The sequence below is a fragment of the Cynocephalus volans genome, chromosome 12 (genome assembly GCF_027409185.1).
Source record: "Cynocephalus volans isolate mCynVol1 chromosome 12, mCynVol1.pri, whole genome shotgun sequence".
In the NCBI taxonomy this organism is placed as follows: domain Eukaryota; kingdom Metazoa; phylum Chordata; class Mammalia; order Dermoptera; family Cynocephalidae; genus Cynocephalus; species Cynocephalus volans.
This window is the reverse complement of record NC_084471.1, coordinates 78090301-78111976: the sequence shown is the minus strand read 5'-3', so window position 1 is coordinate 78111976 and position 21676 is coordinate 78090301. Positions and strand designations below refer to the sequence as shown.

Sequence of the window (21676 nt, the reverse complement as noted above, 5' to 3'; positions counted from 1 at the left end):
ACATCTGCTCTGTCAGCTGGAGTGGCAGAGACTACTGTACAATCATCAGGAGTGACAGCAACATCTGTACCACTAGCTGGAGTGTCAGGGACATCTGGACCATCAGCTACAGTGACAGAATCTTCTGCACAATCATCAGGAGTGTCAGGCGTTTCTGAACCATCAGCTAGAGTGAGTGGGACCTCTGGACAATCATCAGGAGTAACAGGGACATCTGGAACTTCAGCTGTAGTGTCAGGGACATTTGGACCTGCAGAAGAAGTGACAGGTACATCTATACTATCAGCTGGAGAGACAGGGACTACTGAAAAATCATCAAGAGTAAGAGGGACATCAGGACTATCATCAGGTGTGACAGGGACATCTGAACTCTCAACTGGTGGGCTAGGGACATCTCAGCCAACTGCTAGAGTGACAGAAACTTCTGGACAATCATCAGGAGTTACAGGGACATCTGGACCACCAGCTGGAGTGACATGGACATTTGGACCTTCAGCTGGACAAACATCAGAAACGTCAGGGGCTACTGGACAATCAACAAGAGTGATAGAGACATCTGGATCATCACCTAGAGTGTCAGGAACATCTGGGCTATCAGCTGGAGTGACTCAGAATTCGGATCAATCGTCAGGGGAATCAGGGATATCTGAACTTGCAGCTGGAATGACGGGGATATCTACACTATCAGCTAGAGGGAAAGGAACTACTGGGCTATCATCTGGTGTGACAGGGACCCCTGGACCATCATCAGGAGGGACAGGCGTGACATCTGCTCTGTCAGCTGGAATGACAGAGACTACTGTACAATCAGCAGGAGTGACAGCAACATCTGTACCACCAGCTGGAGTATCAGGGACATCTGGACCATCAGCTACAGTGACAGAATCTTCTGCACAATCATCAGGAGTGTCAGGCGTTTCTGGACCATCAGCTAGAGTGAGTAGGACCTCTGGACAATCATCAGGAGTAACAGGGACATCTGGAACTTCAGCTGTAGTGTCAGGGACATTTGGACCTGCAGAAGAAGTGACAGGTACATCTATACTATCAGCTGGAGTGACAGGGACTACTGAAAAATCATCAAGAGTAAGAGGGACATCAGGACTATCATCAGGTGTGACAGGGACATCTGAACTCTCAACTGGTGGGCTAGGGACATCTCAGTCAACTGCTAGAGTGACAGAAACTTCTGGACAATCATCAGGAGTTACAGGGACATCTGGACCACCATCTGGAGTGACATGGACATTTGGACCTTCAGCTGGACAAACATCAGAAACGTCAGGGGCTACTGGACAATCAACAAGAGTGATAGAGACATCTGGATCATCACCTAGAGTGTCAGGAACATTTGGGCTATCAGCTGGAGTGACTCAGAATTCTGAACAATCGTCAGGGGAATCAGGGATATCTGAACTTGCAGCTGGAGTGACGGGGACATCTAGACTATCAGCTAGAGGGAAAGGAACTACTGGACTATCATCTGGTGTGACAGGGACTCCTGGACCATCATCAGGAGGGACAGGCGTGATATCTGCTCTGTCAGCTGGAGTGACAGAGACTACTGTAAAATCATCAGGAGTGACAGCAACATCTGTACCACCAGCTGGAGTGTCAGGGACATCTGGACCATCAGCTACAGTGACTGAATCTTCTGCACAATCATCGGGAGTGTCAGGGGTTTCTGGAACATCAACTAGAGTGAATAGGACCTCTGGACAATCATCACTGGTAACAGGGACATCTGCAACTTCAGATGTAGTGTCAGGGACATTTGGACCTTCAGCTGAGGTGACAGGTATATCTGTATTATCAGCTGCAGTGACAAGGACTTCTGGACAATCCTCAGTAGTAGCAATGACATCAGGACCATCATCCGGTGTCACAGGTACATCTGAACTCTCAGCTGGTGTGCTACGAACATCTGGGCCAACTGCTAGAGTGACAGAAACTTCTGGACAATCATCAGGAGGTACAGGGACATCTGGACCACCAGGTGGATTGACATGGACATTTGGATCTTCAGCTGGACAAGCATCAGAAGTGTCAGGGGTTACTGGACAATCATCAAGAGTGATAGAGACATCTGGATCATCACCTAGAGTGTCAGGAACATCTGGGCTATCAGCTGGAATGACTCAGAATTCTGAACAATCGTCAGGGGAATCAGGGATATCTGAACTTGCAGCTGGAGTGACGGGGACATCTAGACTATCAGCTAGAGGGAAAGGAACTCCTGGACTATCATCTGGTGTGACAGGGACCCCTGGACCATCATCAGGAGTGACAGGTGCGACATCTGCTCTGTCAGCTGGAATGACAGAGACTACTGTACAATCATCAGGAGTGACAGCAACATCTGTACCACCAGCTGGAGTGTCAGGGACATCTGGACCATCAGCTACAGTGACTGAATCTTCTGCACAATCATCAGGAGTGTCAGGGGTTTCTGGAACATCAACTAGAGTGAGTAGGACCTCTGGACAATCATCAGTGGTAACAGGGACATCTGCAACTTCAGATGTAGTGTCAGGGACATTTGGACCTTCAGCTGAGGTGACAGGTACATCTATACTATCAGCTGGAGAGACAGGGACTACTGAAAAATCATCAAGAGTAAGAGGGACATCAGGACTATCATCAGGTGTGACAGGGACATCTGAACTCTCAACTGGTGGGCTAGGGACATCTCAGCCAACTGCTAGAGTGACAGAAACTTCTGGACAATCATCAGGAGTTACAGGGACATCTGGACCACCAGCTGGAGTGACATGGACATTTGGACCTTCAGCTGGACAAACATCAGAAACGTCAGGGGCTACTGGACAATCAACAAGAGTGATAGAGACATCTGGATCATCACCTAGAGTGTCAGGAACATCTGGGCTATCAGCTGGAGTGACTCAGAATTCGGATCAATCGTCAGGGGAATCAGGGATATCTGAACTTGCAGCTGGAATGACGGGGATATCTACACTATCAGCTAGAGGGAAAGGAACTACTGGGCTATCATCTGGTGTGACAGGGACCCCTGGACCATCATCAGGAGGGACAGGCGTGACATCTGCTCTGTCAGCTGGAATGACAGAGACTACTGTACAATCATCAGGAGTGACAGCAACATCTGTACCACCAGCTGGAGTATCAGGGACATCTGGACCATCAGCTACAGTGACAGAATCTTCTGCACAATCATCAGGAGTGTCAGGCGTTTCTGGACCATCAGCTAGAGTGACAGGAACTTCTGGACAATCATCAGGAGGTACAGGGACATCTGGACCACCAGGTGGATTGACATGGACATTTGGATCTTCAGCTGGACAAACATCAGAAGTGTCAGGGGTTACTGGACAATCATCAAGAGTGATAGAGACATCTGGATCATCACCTAGAGTGTCAGGAACATCTGGGCTATCAGCTGGAGTGACTCAGAATTCTGAACAATCGTCAGGGGAATCAGGGATATCTGAACTTGCAGCTGGAGTGACGGGGACATCTAGACTATCAGCTAGAGGGAAAGGAACTCCTGGACTATCATCTGGTGTGACAGGGACCCCTGGACCATCATCAGGAGTGACAGGTGCGACATCTGCTCTGTCAGCTGGAATGACAGAGACTACTGTACAATCATCAGGAGTGACAGCAACATCTGTACCACCAGCTGGAGTGTCAGGGACATCTGGACCATCAGCTACAGTGACAGAATCTTCTGCACAATCATCAGGAGTGTCAGGCGTTTCTGGACCATCAGCTAGAGTGAGTAGGACCTCTGGACAATCATCAGGAGTAACAGGGACATCTGGAACTTCAGCTGTAGTGTCAGGGACATTTGGACCTGCAGAAGAAGTGACAGGTACATCTATACTATCAGCTGGAGTGACAGGGACTACTGAAAAATCATCAAGAGTAAGAGGGACATCAGGACTATCATCAGGTGTGACAGGGACATCTGAACTCTCACCTGGTGGGCTAGGGACATCTCAGCCAACTGCTAGAGTGACAGAATCTTCTGGACAATCATCAGGAGTTACAGGGACATCTGGACCACCAGCTGGACTGACATGGACATTTGGACCTTCAGCTGGACAAACATCAGAAACGTCAGGGGCTACTGGACAATCAACAAGAGTGATAGAGACATCTGGATCATCACCTAGAGTGTCAGGAACATCTGGGCTATCAGCTGGAGTGACTCAGAATTCTGATCAATCGTCAGGGGAATCAGGGATATCTGAACTTGCAGCTGGAGTGACGGGGACATCTAGACTATCAGCTAGAGGGAAAGGAACTACTGGACTATCATCTGGTGTGACAGGGACTCCTGGACCATCATCAGGAGGGACAGGCGTGATATCTGCTCTGTCAGCTGGAGTGACAGAGACTACTGTAAAATCATCAGGAGTGACAGCAACATCTGTACCACCAGCTGGAGTGTCAGGGACATCTGGACCATCAGCTACAGTGACTGAATCTTCTGCACAATCATCAGGAGTGTCAGGGGTTTCTGGAACATCAACTAGAGTGAGTAGGACCTCTGGACAATCATCAGTGGTAACAGGGACATCTGCAACTTCAGATGTAGTGTCAGGGAAATTTGGACCTTCAGCTGAGGTGACAGGTATATCTGTATTATCAGCTGCAGTGACAAGGACTTCTGGACAATCCTCAGTAGTAGCAATGACATCAGGACCATCATCCGGTGTCACAGGTACATCTGAACTCTCAGCTGGTGTGCTACGAACATCTGGGCCAACTGCTAGAGTGACAGAAACTTCTGGACAATCATCAGGAGGTACAGGGACATCTGGACCACCAGGTGGATTGACATGGACATTTGGATCTTCAGCTGGACAAACATCAGAAGTGTCAGGGGTTACTGGACAATCATCAAGAGTGATAGAGACATCTGGATCATCACCTAGAGTGTCAGGAACATCTGGGCTATCAGCTGGAGTGACTCAGAATTCTGAACAATCGTCAGGGGAATCAGGGATATCTGAACTTGCAGCTGGAGTGACGGGGACATCTAGACTATCAGCTAGAGGGAAAGGAACTCCTGGACTATCATCTGGTGTGACAGGGACCCCTGGACCATCATCAGGAGTGACAGGTGCGACATCTGCTCTGTCAGCTGGAGTGGCAGAGACTACTGTACAATCATCAGGAGTGACAGCAACATCTGTACCACCAGCTGGAGTGTCAGGGACATCTGGACCATCAGCTACAGTGACTGAATCTTCTGCACAATCATCAGGAGTGTCAGGGGTTTCTCTATCATCGGCTGGAGTGATACGGACATCTCTGCTATCAGATGGAGTGACAGGGTCCACTGTACAATTATCAGAATTGTCAGGGAAAACTGGACCATCAGCTGGAGTGTCAGGGACTTCAGGACCATCAGATGAAGTGACAGGGACATTTAGATTACCGGCTGGAGTGACAAGGACATCAGTAACATCATCAGGTGTGACAAGGACATCAGGACCACCAGTTGGACAAACTTCAGGAGTGTCAGGGACTACTGGACAGTCATCATCAGTGATAAGGACAACGCGATCATCACCTGGAATGTCAGAGACATCACGACCATCAGCTGGAGAGACCAGGAGTACTGGACAATCAGCACAAGTGACAGAAACAAGTAGATTTTCAGCTGGAGTTTCACATATATCTGGACCATCGACAAGGACACCTGGTCAATCATCAAGATTGACAAGGACAACTGGACAATCAGTTGGAGTGTCAGGGACATATAAACCTTCAGCAAGAGTGACAGGGACTTCTGCATTATCAGCTCGAGTTACAAGGAGCACTGCACAATCATCAGGAGTGACAAGGACTTCTGTACCATCAGCTGGAGTGTCAGAGACATCTGTTCCATCAGCTGCAGTGACAGAGACATCAGGAACATCAGGAGCAGTGACGGGACCTTCTGAACTATCAGTTGAAGTGACAAGGACTACGGGACAATCATCAATAATGACAGGGACAAGGGGATCATCAACTGGAGTGTCAGGGACATCTGGACCATCAGCTAGAGTGAGTAGGACCTCTGGACAATCATCAGGAGTAACAGGGACATCTGGAACTTCAGCTGTAGTGTCAGGGACATTTGGACCTGCAGAAGAAGTGACAGGTACATCTATGCTATCAGCTGGAGTGACAGGGACTACTGAAAAATCATCAAGAGTAAGAGGGACATCAGGACTATCATCAGGTGTGACAGGGACATCTGAACTCTCAGCTGGTGGGCTAGGGACATCTCAGCCAACTGCTAGAGTGACAGAATCTTCTGGACAATCATCAGGAGTTACAGGGACATCTGGAACACCAGCTGAGGTGACATGGACATTTGGACCTTCAGCTGGACAAACATCAGAAACGTCAGGGGCTACTGGACAATCAACAAGAGTGATAGAGACATCTGGATCATCACCTAGAGTGTCAGGAACATCTGGGCTATCAGCTGGAGTGACTCAGAATTCTGAACAATCGTCAGGGGAATCAGGGATATCTGAACTTGCAGCTGGAGTGACGGGGACATCTAGACTATCAGCTAGAGGGAAAGGATCTACTGGACTATCATCTGGTGTGACAGTTACCCCTGGACCATCATCAGGAGTGACAGGCGTGACATCTGCTCTGTCAGCTGGAGTGGCAGAGACTACTGTACAATCATCAGGAGTGACAGCAACATCTGTACCACCAGCTGGAGTGTCAGGGACATCTGGACCATCAGCTACAGTGACAGAATCTTCTGCACAATCATCAGGAGTGTCAGGGGTTTCTCTATCATCGGCTGGAGTGATACGGACATCTCTGCTATCAGATGGAGTGACAGGGTCCACTGTACAATTATCAGAATTGTCAGGGAAAACTGGACCATCAGCTGGAGTGTCAGGGACTTCAGGACCATCAGATGAAGTGACAGGGACATTTAGATTACCGGCTGGAGTGACAAGGACATCAGTAACATCATCAGGTGTGACAAGGACATCAGGACCACCAGTTGGACAAACTTCAGGAGTGTCAGGGACTACTGGACAGTCATCATCAGTGATAAGGACAACGCGATCATCACCTGGAATGTCAGAGACATCACGACCATCAGCTGGAGAGACCAGGAGTACTGGACAATCAGCACAAGTGACAGAAACAAGTAGATTTTCAGCTGGAGTTTCACATATATCTGGACCATCGACAAGGACACCTGGTCAATCATCAAGATTGACAAGGACAACTGGACAATCAGTTGGAGTGTCAGGGACATATAAACCTTCAGCAAGAGTGACAGGGACTTCTGCATTATCAGCTCGAGTTACAAGGAGCACTGCACAATCATCAGGAGTGACAAGGACTTCTGTACCATCAGCTGGAGTGTTAGAGACATCTGTTCCATCAGCTGCAGTGACAGGGACATCAGGAACATCAGGAGCAGTGACGGGATCTTCTGAACTATCAGTTGAAGTGACAAGGACTACGGGACAATCATCAATAATGACAGGGACAAGGGGATCATCAACTGGAGTGTCGGGGACATCTGGACCATCAGCTAGAGTGAGTAGGACCTCTGGACAATCATCAGGAGTAACAGGGACATCTGGAACTTCAGCTGTAGTGTCAGGGACATTTGGACCTGCAGAAGAAGTGACAGGTACATCTATGCTATCAGCTGGAGTGACAGGGCCTACTGAAAAATCATCAAGAGTAAGAGGGACATCAGGACTATCATCAGGTGTGACAGGGACATCTGAACTCTCAACTGGTGGGCTAGGGACATCTCAGCCAACTGCTAGAGTGACAGAATCTTCTGGACAATCATCAGGAGTTACAGGGACATCTGGACCACCATCTGGAGTGACATGGACATTTGGACCTTCAGCTGGACAAACATCAGAAACGTCAGGGGCTACTGGACAATCAACAAGAGTGATAGAGACATCTGGATCATCACCTAGAGTGTCAGGAACATCTGGGCTATCAGCTGGAGTGACTCAGAATTCTGAACAATCGTCAGGGGAATCAGGGATATCTGAACTTGCAGCTGGAGTGACGGGGACATCTAGACTATCAGCTAGAGGGAAAGGAACTACTGGACTATCGACTGGTGTGACAGGGACCCCTGGACCATCATCAGGAGTGACAGGCGTGACATCTGCTCTGTCAGCTGGAGTGACAGAGACTACTGTAAAATCATCAGGAGTGACAGCAACATCTGTACCACCAGCTGGAGTGTCAGGGACATCTGGACCATCAGCTACAGTGACAGAATCTTCTGCACAATCATCAGGAGTGTCAGGGGTTTCTGGATCATCGGCTGGAGTGACAGGGACATCTTCACCTTTAGCTGGAGTGACAGGGACTTCTGGACCTTTAGCTGGAGTGTCAGAGACATCTGGACATTTGGCTGCAGTGACAGGCACATATATACTATCAGGTGGAGTGACAGGGACTACTGGGCAATCATCAGGAGTGACAGGGATTGTTGGACCATCAACTCAAGTGTCAGGGACATTAGGACCATCAAGTGAAGTTTTAGATACAACTGAACAATCATCAGGAGTGAGAGGGACAACTGTACGATCACCAGGACTGTCAAGATCATCAGGAACGTTAGCTGAAGTGACAGGGATATCTGCACTATCATCAGGAGTGATAGGGACATCTGTACCTTCAGCTGTAGTGTCAAGGACATCTGGACCATCAGATACAGTGACAGGATCTTCTGCACAATCATCAGGTGTGTCAGGTGTTTCTGTACCATCAGCTGGAATGACAGGGATATCTGGACTCTCAGTTGGAGTGACAGGGACTACTATACAATTTTCAGAAGTGACAGGGTCAACTGCATCATTATCTGAAGTACCAAGGGCTTCTGGACCATTAAGTGGAGTGTCAGGGACAACTAGACCATTATCTGAAATGACAGGGTCATATGGACCATCATCAGGCATGACAGGGACATCTGTACTATCAGCTGAAGTGGCAAGAACTTCCAGAGTATCAGTTGAAGTCGTAGGAACTACTGGACAATCATCAATAGTGGACACAAGTGGATCATCAGCTGGAGTGTCAGGGACATCTAGACCATCAGCTAGAGTGACAGGGTCTTCTGCTCAATCATCAGGAGTAACAGGGACATCTGGAATTTCATCTGTAGTGTCAGGGACATTTGGACCTCCAGATGAAGTGACAGGTATATCTGTACTATCAACTGGAGTGACAGGGACTACTGGACAATCAGGAGTAACAGGGACATCAGGACAATCATCAATAGTGACAGACACAAGTGGACCATCTGTTGTGTTGGGGACATCTGGGCCAACAGCTAGAGTGACAGAAACTTCTGGACAATTATCAGGAATCACAGTGACATTTGGATCATCAGCTGGAGTCACAGCAACTTCTGCAAAATCAGTAGTGACAGGGAAATCTGGACCATCGGCTGGAGTGACTGGGAGATCTGGACTCTCAGTTGGAGTCACAGGGTCTACTGTACAATTATCAGAAATGACAAGGACGAGCAGACCATCAGCTATATCAGAGACATCTGCATCATCAGCTGAAGTGACAGGGAATTATGGACATTCATCAGCAGTGACAGGAAAATCACGACCATCAACTGGAGTAACACAGACATCTGGACCACTAGTTGGAGTGACAGGTACTACTGGGCAATTTTCAGAAGAGACAGAGACAAGTGAATCATCAGCTGGAACATCAGGGACATTGGGACCATCAGCTGGACTGGCAGGGACATCTGCACTTTCAGCTGAAGTGACAGGGACTTTTGGAAAATCTTCGGCAGTGACAGGAAAATTAGGACTATCAGCTGGAGTGATTGGTACTTCTGAACTCTCAGTTGGAGTCATAGGGAGTACTGAGCAATTATTGGAAGTGACTGGGAGAACGGGATCATCACCTGTATTGTCAGGAACATCTGGACCATCAGATGAGTTTGCAAGGACTTCTGGTCAATCATCCAGAGTGAAAGGGACATCCATACCCTTAGCTGGAGTGACAGAGACTTCTGCATTATCAACTAGAGTGACAAGGAACACTGAACAGACATCAAGAGTGACTGGGACTTCTGGACCATCAGCTGTGGTGTCAGTGACATCTGGACTATCAGTTGGAGTGACAGGGACTACTGCTAAATTATCAGAAGTGACAGGGTCAGCTGTATTATCAGCTGAAGTTTCAGGGACAACTGGACCATTTGCAGGAATGTCAGGGACAACTAGACCACCAGCTGTAGTGTTAGGGACGTCAGGACAATCAGGTGATGTGACAGGGACATTTGGATTATCAGCTGGAGTGACAGGTTCATCAGGACTATCATCAGGTTTGACAGGGACATCCAGATCATCAGCCGAAGTAACAGGAACTTCTGAGCAATCATCAAGAGTAACAGGGACATTCATAACTTCAGCCATAGTATCACGGACATCTGTACCATCAGCTGGAGTGACAAGGACTTCTGGACAATCTTCAGGTGTGACAGGGACATTTAGACCTTCAGCTGTAGTGTCAGAGACATCTGGATTGTCAGCTGGAGTAACTAGTACTACTGGACAATCATTGGGAGTAACAGGAACATCTGGACTATCAGCTGGAGTGATGGGGACTTCTGGGCAATCGTCAGGACTGACAGGGACTTCTGGACAATCATTCAGAGTGACAGAGACTTCTGGACAATCATCAGTTATCATGGGTTCTACTGGACCATCAGTTCGAGCTACAGGAAAAACTGGACTATCTATTATAGAATCAGGGACGACAACTGCACCATCAGCTAGGGAATCAGGAACAACTGAGCCATCAGCTCGAGTGACAGTGACAACTGGACTATTTTCTGTAGGATCTGGTACAATTAGATCATCTGTAGGAGAAACAGGGACAACTGGATCATCTGTTGAAGGACCAGGAATAACTAGACCATCTGTTGTAGAATTAGGGTCAACTGTACTGTCAGCTGAAGAATCAGGGATTACTGTACCATCTGCTGGAGTGTCAGGGACAACTGTACAATTAGTTGGAGTGACAGGGACAACTGTGCCATCATCTGGAGGATCAGGGACCACTGGACCATCAGGTGGCACAACCGCTGGGCCAGGAAGAACTATTGGAGAACCAGGAAGTGAAGTTCTAGCATCTGAAGGCAAGTCTACCTAACCAAATGTAGACCATTTGATGTAGCTAACTTAATGTTTGGTCAGACTCTCAGTACTTGAATCTGTGTATGTTTATCACAATTAAATAGGGTGTTAAGAACTCAAATTGGTGAATAATGATGGGAGCTTTCTAGAACATTATTGTTTTAATTTGACTCTTCAGACTTCTTGATAAATTTATATTTTCAATGTGTTCCTTTTAAAAATTTTCAACCTGATACGACCAGAAGGTCAGTGGGGGCTATCACAGGTGCAGGCAGGGGAAACACCACCGCAGTACCAGACTCAGAGACCACTATTGCTGGGAACCATTAGGCAGGTGCATCTGGGTGCTCTGGTCACGGTTCAACACAGGTGTGGCTGAGACTCAAATTATGATAATAAGATTAAATAATTTAACCAAGAACATAAATTTTGAGTGAAATTATTAAGAGATGATCAAGATTTATCAACATCCAAATTTGAAATTTACTTAAATGGCAGTGAGTTTATTATTTTTCCTAAAATGAACTAAGATAATAATCAAATATTCCTTTAACTGCTGACAGCTGAAGAACTATATGGAACCACGACTGGAACTGGCAAAAGCACAACCAGGTTAACCACATCTGGAAAATCAGGCAAGTGGGAAGGGAAGTTATTGGCTTAGATTACAACTCACCATAAGGTTTACTAGACAAATCTAGTAATTTGAATCAGTGTATGGTTAGTAAGGAAATCAGAAAATCAGACCTAAATCATCTAGTATTTAGGACCTTATTATTATTATTATTTGGTGCTTCAGGACTATAGTTGAAGAATTAGAAGTGATCTGTCTTCACAGTGGTGATTCCATCAGGTGATAAATCTTAAATGAAGAAGTTAAGACAAAGTAAGAAAAAAATATTAAGTACTAACTGGACAGCCAGCCACTGTTCTAAGTCATGTAACATGTAATTAATTTTCACAGCAAGCAATGTGACAGGTGTTATTTTTGTCCACATTTTCAATGAGTAAGTCAAGGAGAAGTTTAGTTAGCAGAGGCTGCCATCAGTGTCTATTCCTTGCCTGCTACACCGTCCTCGCTTCTATGGCAGGAAGTGTAATGAGGGCAGAAAGAAATAGAGTCCCTGGATGGGAAATCCCAATGGAGCCTCAGATACACCAAATTCAACCTCTCAAAGAAAATCAGATACATAAAAGGCTACCACACCAGACTATATATTAGGACAAAGTTTAAAAAGTTCTATAATAACAGGCGTGTCCCAAATTTTACCATTTTGTTATAATTTGTTTAGTTATTTTTATTTGCCAACTATGCGCCAGCCAATAGAAGTATGGGTACAGAGGTGAAAAAATCTGACAAGGATCCTGCTTTTAGGGGGTCCTGTTGACTGGGGGATTTAGCCCCTAAGAAAAAAACTACCTGAATAAACATAATTTCAATTAAATGCTAAGAGTAGGGTATTAAGAAAGTGGCATTTTATCTGGTATCCCAAAGAGTGAAGAGGCACTGGTCAGATACAGAGGGTAGGGCACAGAGGGAAATGGAAAGAGAGCTGTAGTGGAAGTCACAAGATCTTGGAGAGTTTAAGATAGAAGGAGGCCAGGGTGCTCGGTGCCCAGTGGTGCCCAGTGGTGCCCAGTTCAGAAGCTGGTTAGTGGTAGAATACAAGCCTGCAGACATAGGGAGGGACCTGATCGTGCAGAACCTCGCAGCATAAGTTCAGCATTTTAGACTTGCTCCTAAGAACTAAGGGAGGCTACCAAAAAGGTGTGAGACAGAAGAGTGACAGGATTAGGTTCATATTTTTAAAAGATCTGCAAGACTGCAATGTGCAGAAGGATTGTGTAAAGTAAGAATGGAAGCCAGAGAGATTTGTTTAGGAGGCTATTGCTGAGTCAAGATAAGAGGCAATGGTTTAGAATAAACTGTGGTGGCAGAAGGAAAGAAATGGAAAGATTCAAAACATATTTGGAGAACAATCAAGGGGATTTGGTAATGTTTTGGATAGGGATTTAGTTAAGGGCCATTTTCAAACTGGCATGTTTTTAGGATAGTGGTATCACTTCCTTGAAATAGGGAACATTAAAGGAGTAGCAGTTTGTTGTAGGAAGATTACAGGTTCAAGTTTGAATAAGTTAAATTTGAGATGTCAGGGAGAAGTCCAAATGAAAATGACCCATTACGTTATTAATTTTTTAAAAATTTGTTTTCAATTCAGGTGCAACTGGAGTGCTGGCTACAACTTCTACAGGAGCTAGAGGTGAAAGCACAGCTTCGACATCAGGTAGTGGAATCACGCACCTGGACTCAAAGTAGTTACATTGATAAACATTTGGATTGTGTTCCAGTAAGATAAGAACACCACAAATGACTTTCCACTTTCAATCTCAGGTTCCGTGGGAGCTGCTCCTGGCTCAACACTTGAACCAGGAAGTACCACTGTTGGTAAGTAACCAGGGCATGTCAGATGTATTTCTTGACTTGTTTTCATGCTCATTGGCCAATTAAAAATGGTAAAATAATTAATAACAATGCCACTTAAATAATTACAATGTCCTTAAATACATTATCTCATGTAACTATTTGAATAAATATCATTATCTCATTTGTTCAGGAGGAATTTAGACAAAGACCTTACCAACTGTTTTCGAGGTTCTATTTCAAGTCAAATAATGGAACCAACATTTTTTCTCATTGTTTACTGATTCCAAAAAGTGTGCTCTTCAGAGTGATGTCATCCTCCTTTAAAGCAAAATATACGATGATCTTTAATAACCCATCAATAAAGCTTGCTGTTAAGATTACAAAACTTAAATGTTTCCCATCTCTAACTAGTAGAACTGCAGGAGTAGTTAATAAAAAGAGATTTAAAATTCTTTCATGTAATAACAAACTGTGGCATTTGCTATTCTGAAAAAATATAATTTGGAGCATTTTATTTGACAAAACCATAATACTATTGTTTTATAACTTTCTTTTATAGAATTATTTAATTTTATAAAATTATTTCAACCTGACATAAAATTCACAAATACTTATAGAGTAATTTTTTTCCCTAACATTAAATAAATGGACAAAATTATTTTTTCAAGACTGTAGTAAATTAATATTTAACCTTATGGACTGGTAATATACTCAGTATCATAGGACTTGAGAAAGACATCATTTCTCAGTTTGCAGGGTATCTAACAGAGACTTTAGTGACTAAATTGTTCATTATTAGTTTAAGGAGTAAATTGCTTGTAGTATTTTGTTTTCTGGCAAAAATTTATTCTATATTTATTCTAACTACTGTTATAAAGTCCAAATATGTAAATTTATTTTACAAACTAGTCACTGGAAAATAATTAAATAATTTAATTCAAACTAAATTTATAATTATGCAATCTATGTTAATGCAAATGTAATATATGCAAATGTAAATGAATTGGCATGATTCGTACTACATATTGAATGCTATAATTTTGTTATAAATTGATGCTATAGCTACAAGTAGTTGATTACTGGGCTATAGTGTGTGACTTTTGGGGCGTGGCATATATTTTATCATTTTTAGCATTTTCTAAGTTCAAGACTTAATCTTTAACTAAATAGACCCAAGCAAGAATTACGTGTGTATTTGTTTTACTTGGAAAAAAGGCAATAATTTGTTTTCATTTTGATAATTTGTAACCTATAAAGATTGCTTAGAAAATATCTTCACGATTTCTCTTCTAAGAGATTTCTCATTCTGACATGAATTTCTAAGATAGGCTTCTATGGGAATAATATACTTCTATTTTGTGATAAAAAATGTATATGTCATGGCTTTCGAAGCATTGAGGTGAATTTTTAAAATGAAATTCAAGTACATTCTTTAATCGAAATATGAATTTAATTTTTCCTTTATTAGGTCCAGATAACAGTATTTTACCAGAACTTTTTGTAGTAGTTGAAATTAAAATGACACAAAATATATGTTTCTGCACAATGTGGCTTGAAATAGCATTTCTGTCTTTTCCATTTGAGCACTAAAAAATATCTAAGGGACTGTGACAAATTCTTCTCAAATTATAATCTAATACATAAATTAATCTTTATAAACTGAAATAAGTAAATGCACATTTATAAATACATTTGTGTTTTTAAATTTTAGTGCCATCAAAACTGGCTGAAGTAGCAGGTGAGAAAATATGAGATTATAAGTGTGCATTTTTTAAAAAATGATGTATTAACTAGAATAGAAAACATGGTAGCAGAAGTTTTAATTTGTCAGATTAACAAAACATGGACTTCAAATTAGGTTTTGGTAGCATAAGACTTTTTCTTTCTTTATTCTTATGCTTTCTTAAATCACAATAAGGTGTATTGAATACCTTATACAACAGTTGAAGTCTACACTGGTTGTATACAAGTGCACACACTCAAACAAAAATAACTTTCAAAATATCCCCCTTATTAAAAGAAGGAGCACTATATTTCTCAGCATGTTAGTGTTATTTGTCGCCTACCATTTCTACTGTCTCAGGTACTGAGCATATGTAAACTGTCTTTTGTACCAGAGAGCTAGAGCACTGACAGTAAACAAAGTAAACAGGAGAGAAATATCACCTTTAATCTTTGTCAGAGAATGCCAGGAAAGGATGTCTCAAGTGGAAAACATTGGCACTCTATGTGCTTTGGGAATAGTCCAAAGGGAGAAGCTCATAAAATTACAGATCTGCCAAGTGCCCAATAAAGGCTACTTGTACTAGCAAGGGAACATACATATGGCATCTAGATTCAGGTCTTCTTTGGCAGAATGAGTCACTGTGGTGACCCATGGCCTCTGCATTTCAGGTACGACTGGGGTAGCTCCTGGCACAACTTTTGCCCCCAGAAGTTTCCACACAGGTGAGAACAAGCTGGGTGGAATTTTCCGTGGGGACTTCTTTTAAGAAGATGTTTTCTCAGGCTTTATTTCTAGACCAGATTATCATTATAATAATCCATAATCCTTGATATTTTTTCAATCATGTCTCCTTTTCCTGTCTCAGAGGGCACAACTTCCCTGGGAAGAAGTAGAATCATTGAAGGTGTAATAGCCCCAGCCGAGCCTGTTAAGCTGCTAACTGCACTTTCTAATCATCTCCCAATAAACAGTGTTGCCTGAAATGTAGCCACACTGCTTTATCCCCCCCTGTTAAACATTCTTTTAGATGAAAAACAGCTACTAGATAACAAATGACAAGCGTTAGGAGCCTGAACTTTTCTTCTACCTCAAGGAGCCCAATCTGGGGCACCAAGGAGTCAACTCACTGGCAGTCAGATACATGTGTGCTCAGAAAACTCGTTTCCTTGCACTGAACCTCCAAGGACATTCAAGAGTCTCGAATTTTGTCAGGAAATTTGCTGAGAGAAACATGCTATATAGGAAACATATGGATGAATTCTTGACATTAGAAAGCTCATAGAAAGAGCTTCTTCATAACATATTTAAGAAATAAAGAGTTTTTCGATAGGCAATTCCCAAGTCATAGCATGTTGACCACCCCTTCTTTCTTATTTTGGAAACTTCTGGTGGTGTCTCAGGCAAAAACCTTGAACCCGGAATTTATATCACAGGTAAAATCCTATACTTGAAAATCCTGGAGGAGGCCACTTAGGTAATACAGTAGCTCCAGCATTTCCTTAATTCACTCCTTTCCTTCTTTTCTCTCAGAGGCAACAACTGCTACAGGGTCCACCAGAGCAGGACTACTAAAAGGTGTGTCATCTTTTGGAGACATGGGGTTCCATTAGTTCATTGGTAAGAATATGAAGGCTGAGGACACATTTCCTCAGGGACGCAACACTCAAGGCCAAGCCAAGTTGCGAATCCCTCTGTGATTGCCTGCATTCAGGCCCCTCAGCCAAGTATTTCTGAGTCCTAGCTCCCAGAGTCTGTTCTCTGAAGACAATGTGTCACTTCTTTGAAATTCGCAAAATTTCTTTTCACAGGCACCACCATCTTTTTTCCTGAAGTCAGTAGCAGTTCAGAAGTTTCCAACACAGGTAGTATTGCATGAATAAAATGTAAGCTGCTGGCTCTTACTCCCATGTAAGTGTTTTGTGCATGGGGTGTGTGTGTATATGTGTGTGTATGTGTGCATGCACATGTGCATACTTTAAGGATGTCATAAAAAACAAGCACAAAGCATCACAGGCAGGAGGTAATTGTTAGAAAGAACTTTATCTTCCATTTTCCTCTCTCCATAGTCACTCCTTGCACAGCAGGGAGCCATACAGTAACAAGTGAAACAGATGGGCATGCAATGTGCCCCCATCCCTCTGCCAGGGGGCTAGCATGCAGGGATGTTCTTTTGCAAGGCAGATGTGAATAAATGAAACAAGGAGATGACATGAGAGAAGGACACTCATGGTTTATCACTTGGAAGGGACTTATATTGATGTGAGGCTATTACCTGCTTCCATGACAAATTGGGACATTTTGCTAAATTTACTTTATCTTGTTTTAGGTGTCACTGGAGTAGGCTCTGAGACATCTGTTCAAACAGGAATTTCCAGGACAGGTAGAGTGGAAACAATAAGAATATTATCTCTATGGACACTCAGAGGAAATGATGTTTCTTGTAAGATTATTTTGATAAAATAGCACAAAGTACCTCTTTCCAGTATCCAACCCACCAGAAATTACTGCTCTCCTATTTCTTCCCACAGAGGCCACAACTTCCACAGAAGGTGCTGGCACCCCTGCAACTGGGTTCAAAATAGGTAAGAAGGAGCAGCTGGTGTCTTTGTTGTTGTCATTAACTATGACACTTATAGGAGAGCCTACAAAGAGAAATAGTTTCTGTGGGCTGACCCTGTGGCTCACTTGGGAGAGTGCGGCGCTGGGAGCGCGGAGGCTGTGGGTTCGGATCCTATATAGGGATGGCCAGTGTGCTCACTGGCTGAGCGCGGTGCAGGCGACACCACGCCAAGGGTTGCGATCCCCTTACCGGTCACACACACACACACACAAAAAAAAGTTTCTGAAGAGCAGTTTGTATTTACTTTTTGTATACTGCATTTTTGGCCAACTAATTCATTTTCAGTCTTGAAATTTTATCTGAAAAAAGCTGGTAATAACAGAGTCCAGTATCATGGCGATAATCCCTGAAGCCAGGATGGTTATACAAATTGTTCTGAGTAATTTCTGCTGTGAAATTACAAACATCACAGACATTTGAAAGGTGAGGGATGGTCAAACTTCCTATTCCTGAGAAAGAAAGAGCAGCTACAAGAATAGAGAAAACACACCCGCCCTATAAAAAAAAAAAAAAAAGCTAAATATTTTCACAATGTCTGGAGTTCTCAGCACATTTATACCTTCCTCTGTGTGTCCACAGCAGAGCAGGTACCACTGCAAAATCAGATAGCCAGGTCACTGGGAGTAGAAAAAATGAGCATGGGAAAAACCCACCTTGTCTCTCTGCCTTAGAATGCTAGGAAGCCTATCTCGGGTTGAGAACATTGTCACTCAGATAGCTTTGATAAAAAAATGGTCATCACAAGGCTCATCACAAGGGAAGAGCCAAGGAAAATGCTAATTAGATGTAATAAGTATAGGCTTAGATTCTTTCTAGAGGTAGGTCTTTGGTAAAGAAACATTGAACACCATGGTGATTACAATCTTCTTTGTTTTTCAGCCACCACTGGGTTGGCTCCTGGCACAACTGTTGCCCCTGGCAGTTCCAATACAGGTGAGTCTGCAGGTAGGCAGGGAAATCTTCAGGGCCCTTTCATAGTTAGATTCTCCTTTAGTGTTATCCTTTACAGGGTCGATATCATATTCTTTTAATTACCCCTAAATATCTTTCAAATATGTCTTTCCTATTTTTCTCTTTCTTAGAAGCCACAACTGCCTTAGGAAAAAGTGGGACAACACGAGGTGGAGTAGCCACAGGTGAGCATCACTAGGATATTGCATTACATTAATAATAATAATAATACCCAGTAAAGATTGTGGCTTGAAGTGTATCCATGCCACTCATTTCTCCCATATTGAGCATTGCTAGGTAAACCTTTATTATGTTTTATAGACTAAAGTTCAGAAGATCAAACTTTCTTTCTTCTTTCTAGTGCTTTAAGCATACTGTCCTCCCACCCCCAGGACACTTATGTAGCCATTGGACTGACACTTATATAGATGATCAATCTAGAAACATAGCTCCTATCTCCCCATTACTGCATCCTAGAGAAAAAGACCCAACAAGTAGAAATTCCTTTGGTAAATCTATTGTGGGGAGGATATTATATAAGTTATAGGAGGAATATAGAGATTACCTTTTGGCATTAATAGCCCAGTTTACTGAAATATATATATATATATATGTTTATATATATATATATAACCTATCCTTTTATTTGCTTGTTACCCTATGCCCACTTCATAATGATGAGAAAATGACTCAGGACTATCCCTCCTTTTTTATTTGCTACCATTGCTGTAGTCTCTGGAAAGACTATGAAATCTGGGAATTACAAAACAGGCAAGTCAAAAGGTACACAGGGAACTCCACACAGTGGTTCCTCAGGTGATATGTTCCTAAGGTAACATAACCATGTACTTTCTGTGTTCCACACTTCATCCATGCTTTTCCTTTCTCTTAGAGGCCACAAGTGCCACAGGAAGCAGCAGGACCACTGGATCAGACCTGCCAGGAGGTAAATTTTGCAAGTCTGAGGCTTCAGAGTTCTCATCATTTTTCTGTTTTGGTGTGCTAAAACGAACAAGTAAACAAGAAGGGTACAAGGAAAGAGGGCTGCTTACTGTGCATTATCACTACCTGTAGGTCTGATGTACCCGGGTGGTTCTGCCAGAGAATTTCACAGTCTCTGTTATCTAAGCCAGGCTTTCCTCTGTGTCCTGCTGGACAGTGTTAGCTGTTTGAACACTTGGTTGAGGCCTCCTGACCTGCAGCTGCCTCCCCAGTATCCCCTATTCACTCCACTCTGCTCATCATGATTCTCCAGAATATTATCACAAGCTGACATCTATGTAATACATTTACTGTACATGTTTATTTTCTGTGTTGCCTTCCCCTCAAGTGTAAGTGACATAAAGCATTGATCTTTGTCTGTTTCCCTCACTGAAAAAAAAAAAAATCAGGCACTGAGGAAATGCTTAAAACCTATAAGACGAATGGCAGGTATATCCTTATTTTGAGTGTTGCTGTGTTACTTCAACAGCTACCAGCACAGTTTCCCTTGGTGTCCGCAGCAGTTCCCAGGGTTCCAGGCCAGGTAGGATGGACTTCTTCAGACCACTAGGGGGAGGTATAGATGTCTCATATGAGTCTTGAACACCTCATTATCACTATAATGCAAGTTACCCAAATGAGAATATCTAGAAAGATGAAGAATTTTTTCTTCCCCTGGAACACCAGGGAACCAAGTCACTGGACACAACATTGATAAAGTATAACTGAGCCCCTTTTCCTTCTTGAATTGGCTACAGTGGAAAGAATAGAGAGTAGCAGATTATTAGTAAATAGTTGGAAAAAAAATTATTCACGGCTTATTTCCTTCTGCAACAGAAGTTATCAGGAAAAGTTTCCCAGTGGTTTAGGACCACCTTGCTGCTTCCAATATTGCTTTCTCTATGAGCTCCTTTACTTTCTCATTTTAGGTACTTCTGGTGAATACTCTGGGACAACCATTACATCTGGAGGTTCCAATACAGGTAGTTGCATGGGAAGGAAATCCTCATCTTGAATTCACAATAACATTTGTAGAGCTACAATGATAAAATAGCACCTCAATTGTTTTCACTAATCTCTTAAATTTCCATTCCTCATGATTCTCCTGTTTTTTCCCTCAGAGGCCACAACTCTCACAGAAGGCAGGGGCAGTACTGGAGCTGAAACCAGGACAGGTGAGAATGTGCAGCCCATGGTTGGGTGTGACCATGAGTGATGACTGGCATTACCTTGACTGTCTAGGAAGTAGCTTTCCTGCGGACTATTGTGCATTTATTTAGGGACAATGCATTTTAGGCCAAGTAGATTTTCTTTAGATTTAATATTCACCTAAAAATTTACCAATACCCACTTTTGAAATGGGATGACTGTTGTAATTATTCTGAGAAATTTCTTCTGTAACTTTACATACAAACGTTACCAGGATATTTGCAGAGCTAAAAACGGTTTTGATCCTGGGAAGCAGAGATAATGTAAATGAATCTTAGAAACTTGCTTACATAGAAGTTTCCGTGCTCCAAAAGAAATACAAATAATTAAAATTTTCTCAATGTCAAAAACCCCCAGCAAACTTAACTGTCTGTCTTCCACCCCTGGACGCTAACACAGGTCAGTCTGGGAGAAAACCACCTGTCTCTCTCTTATGGAGAGAGAGGAATGCCAGGAATATTGGCTACTCTGACTGCTTTGGTAATAAAATGGTTAATGAGAAAATACACAGGGGTTATCATGAGGGAAGAGCCAGGGAAAGAGCCAGTTAGATATAATGAAGACAGGCTTAGATTCTTTCCAGAGGCAGGTCTTTGGTAAAGAAA

General features: G+C 43.3%; 1 protein-coding gene across 1 annotated transcript in view; it reads left to right on the top strand.

Moving 5' to 3' along the window:
• The window catches only part of MUC19 (mucin 19, oligomeric), a 149568-nt gene that overhangs the window by 89251 nt on the left and 38641 nt on the right, over window positions 1-21676 (top strand). The window contains 22 exon segments of the mRNA XM_063115697.1: window positions 50-379; window positions 440-3262; window positions 3395-3580; window positions 3734-4100; window positions 4278-4792; window positions 4925-6344; window positions 7233-8840; window positions 9087-11161; window positions 13379-13444; window positions 13552-13605; window positions 15296-15322; window positions 15979-16033; window positions 16691-16743; window positions 16841-16885; window positions 17119-17172; window positions 17637-17690; window positions 18810-18863; window positions 19013-19066; window positions 19774-19827; window positions 20353-20406; window positions 20792-20845; window positions 20984-21037. Of these exon segments, the coding sequence (XP_062971767.1) occupies window positions 50-379; window positions 440-3262; window positions 3395-3580; window positions 3734-4100; window positions 4278-4792; window positions 4925-6344; window positions 7233-8840; window positions 9087-11161; window positions 13379-13444; window positions 13552-13605; window positions 15296-15322; window positions 15979-16033; window positions 16691-16743; window positions 16841-16885; window positions 17119-17172; window positions 17637-17690; window positions 18810-18863; window positions 19013-19066; window positions 19774-19827; window positions 20353-20406; window positions 20792-20845; window positions 20984-21037 (10056 nt within the window).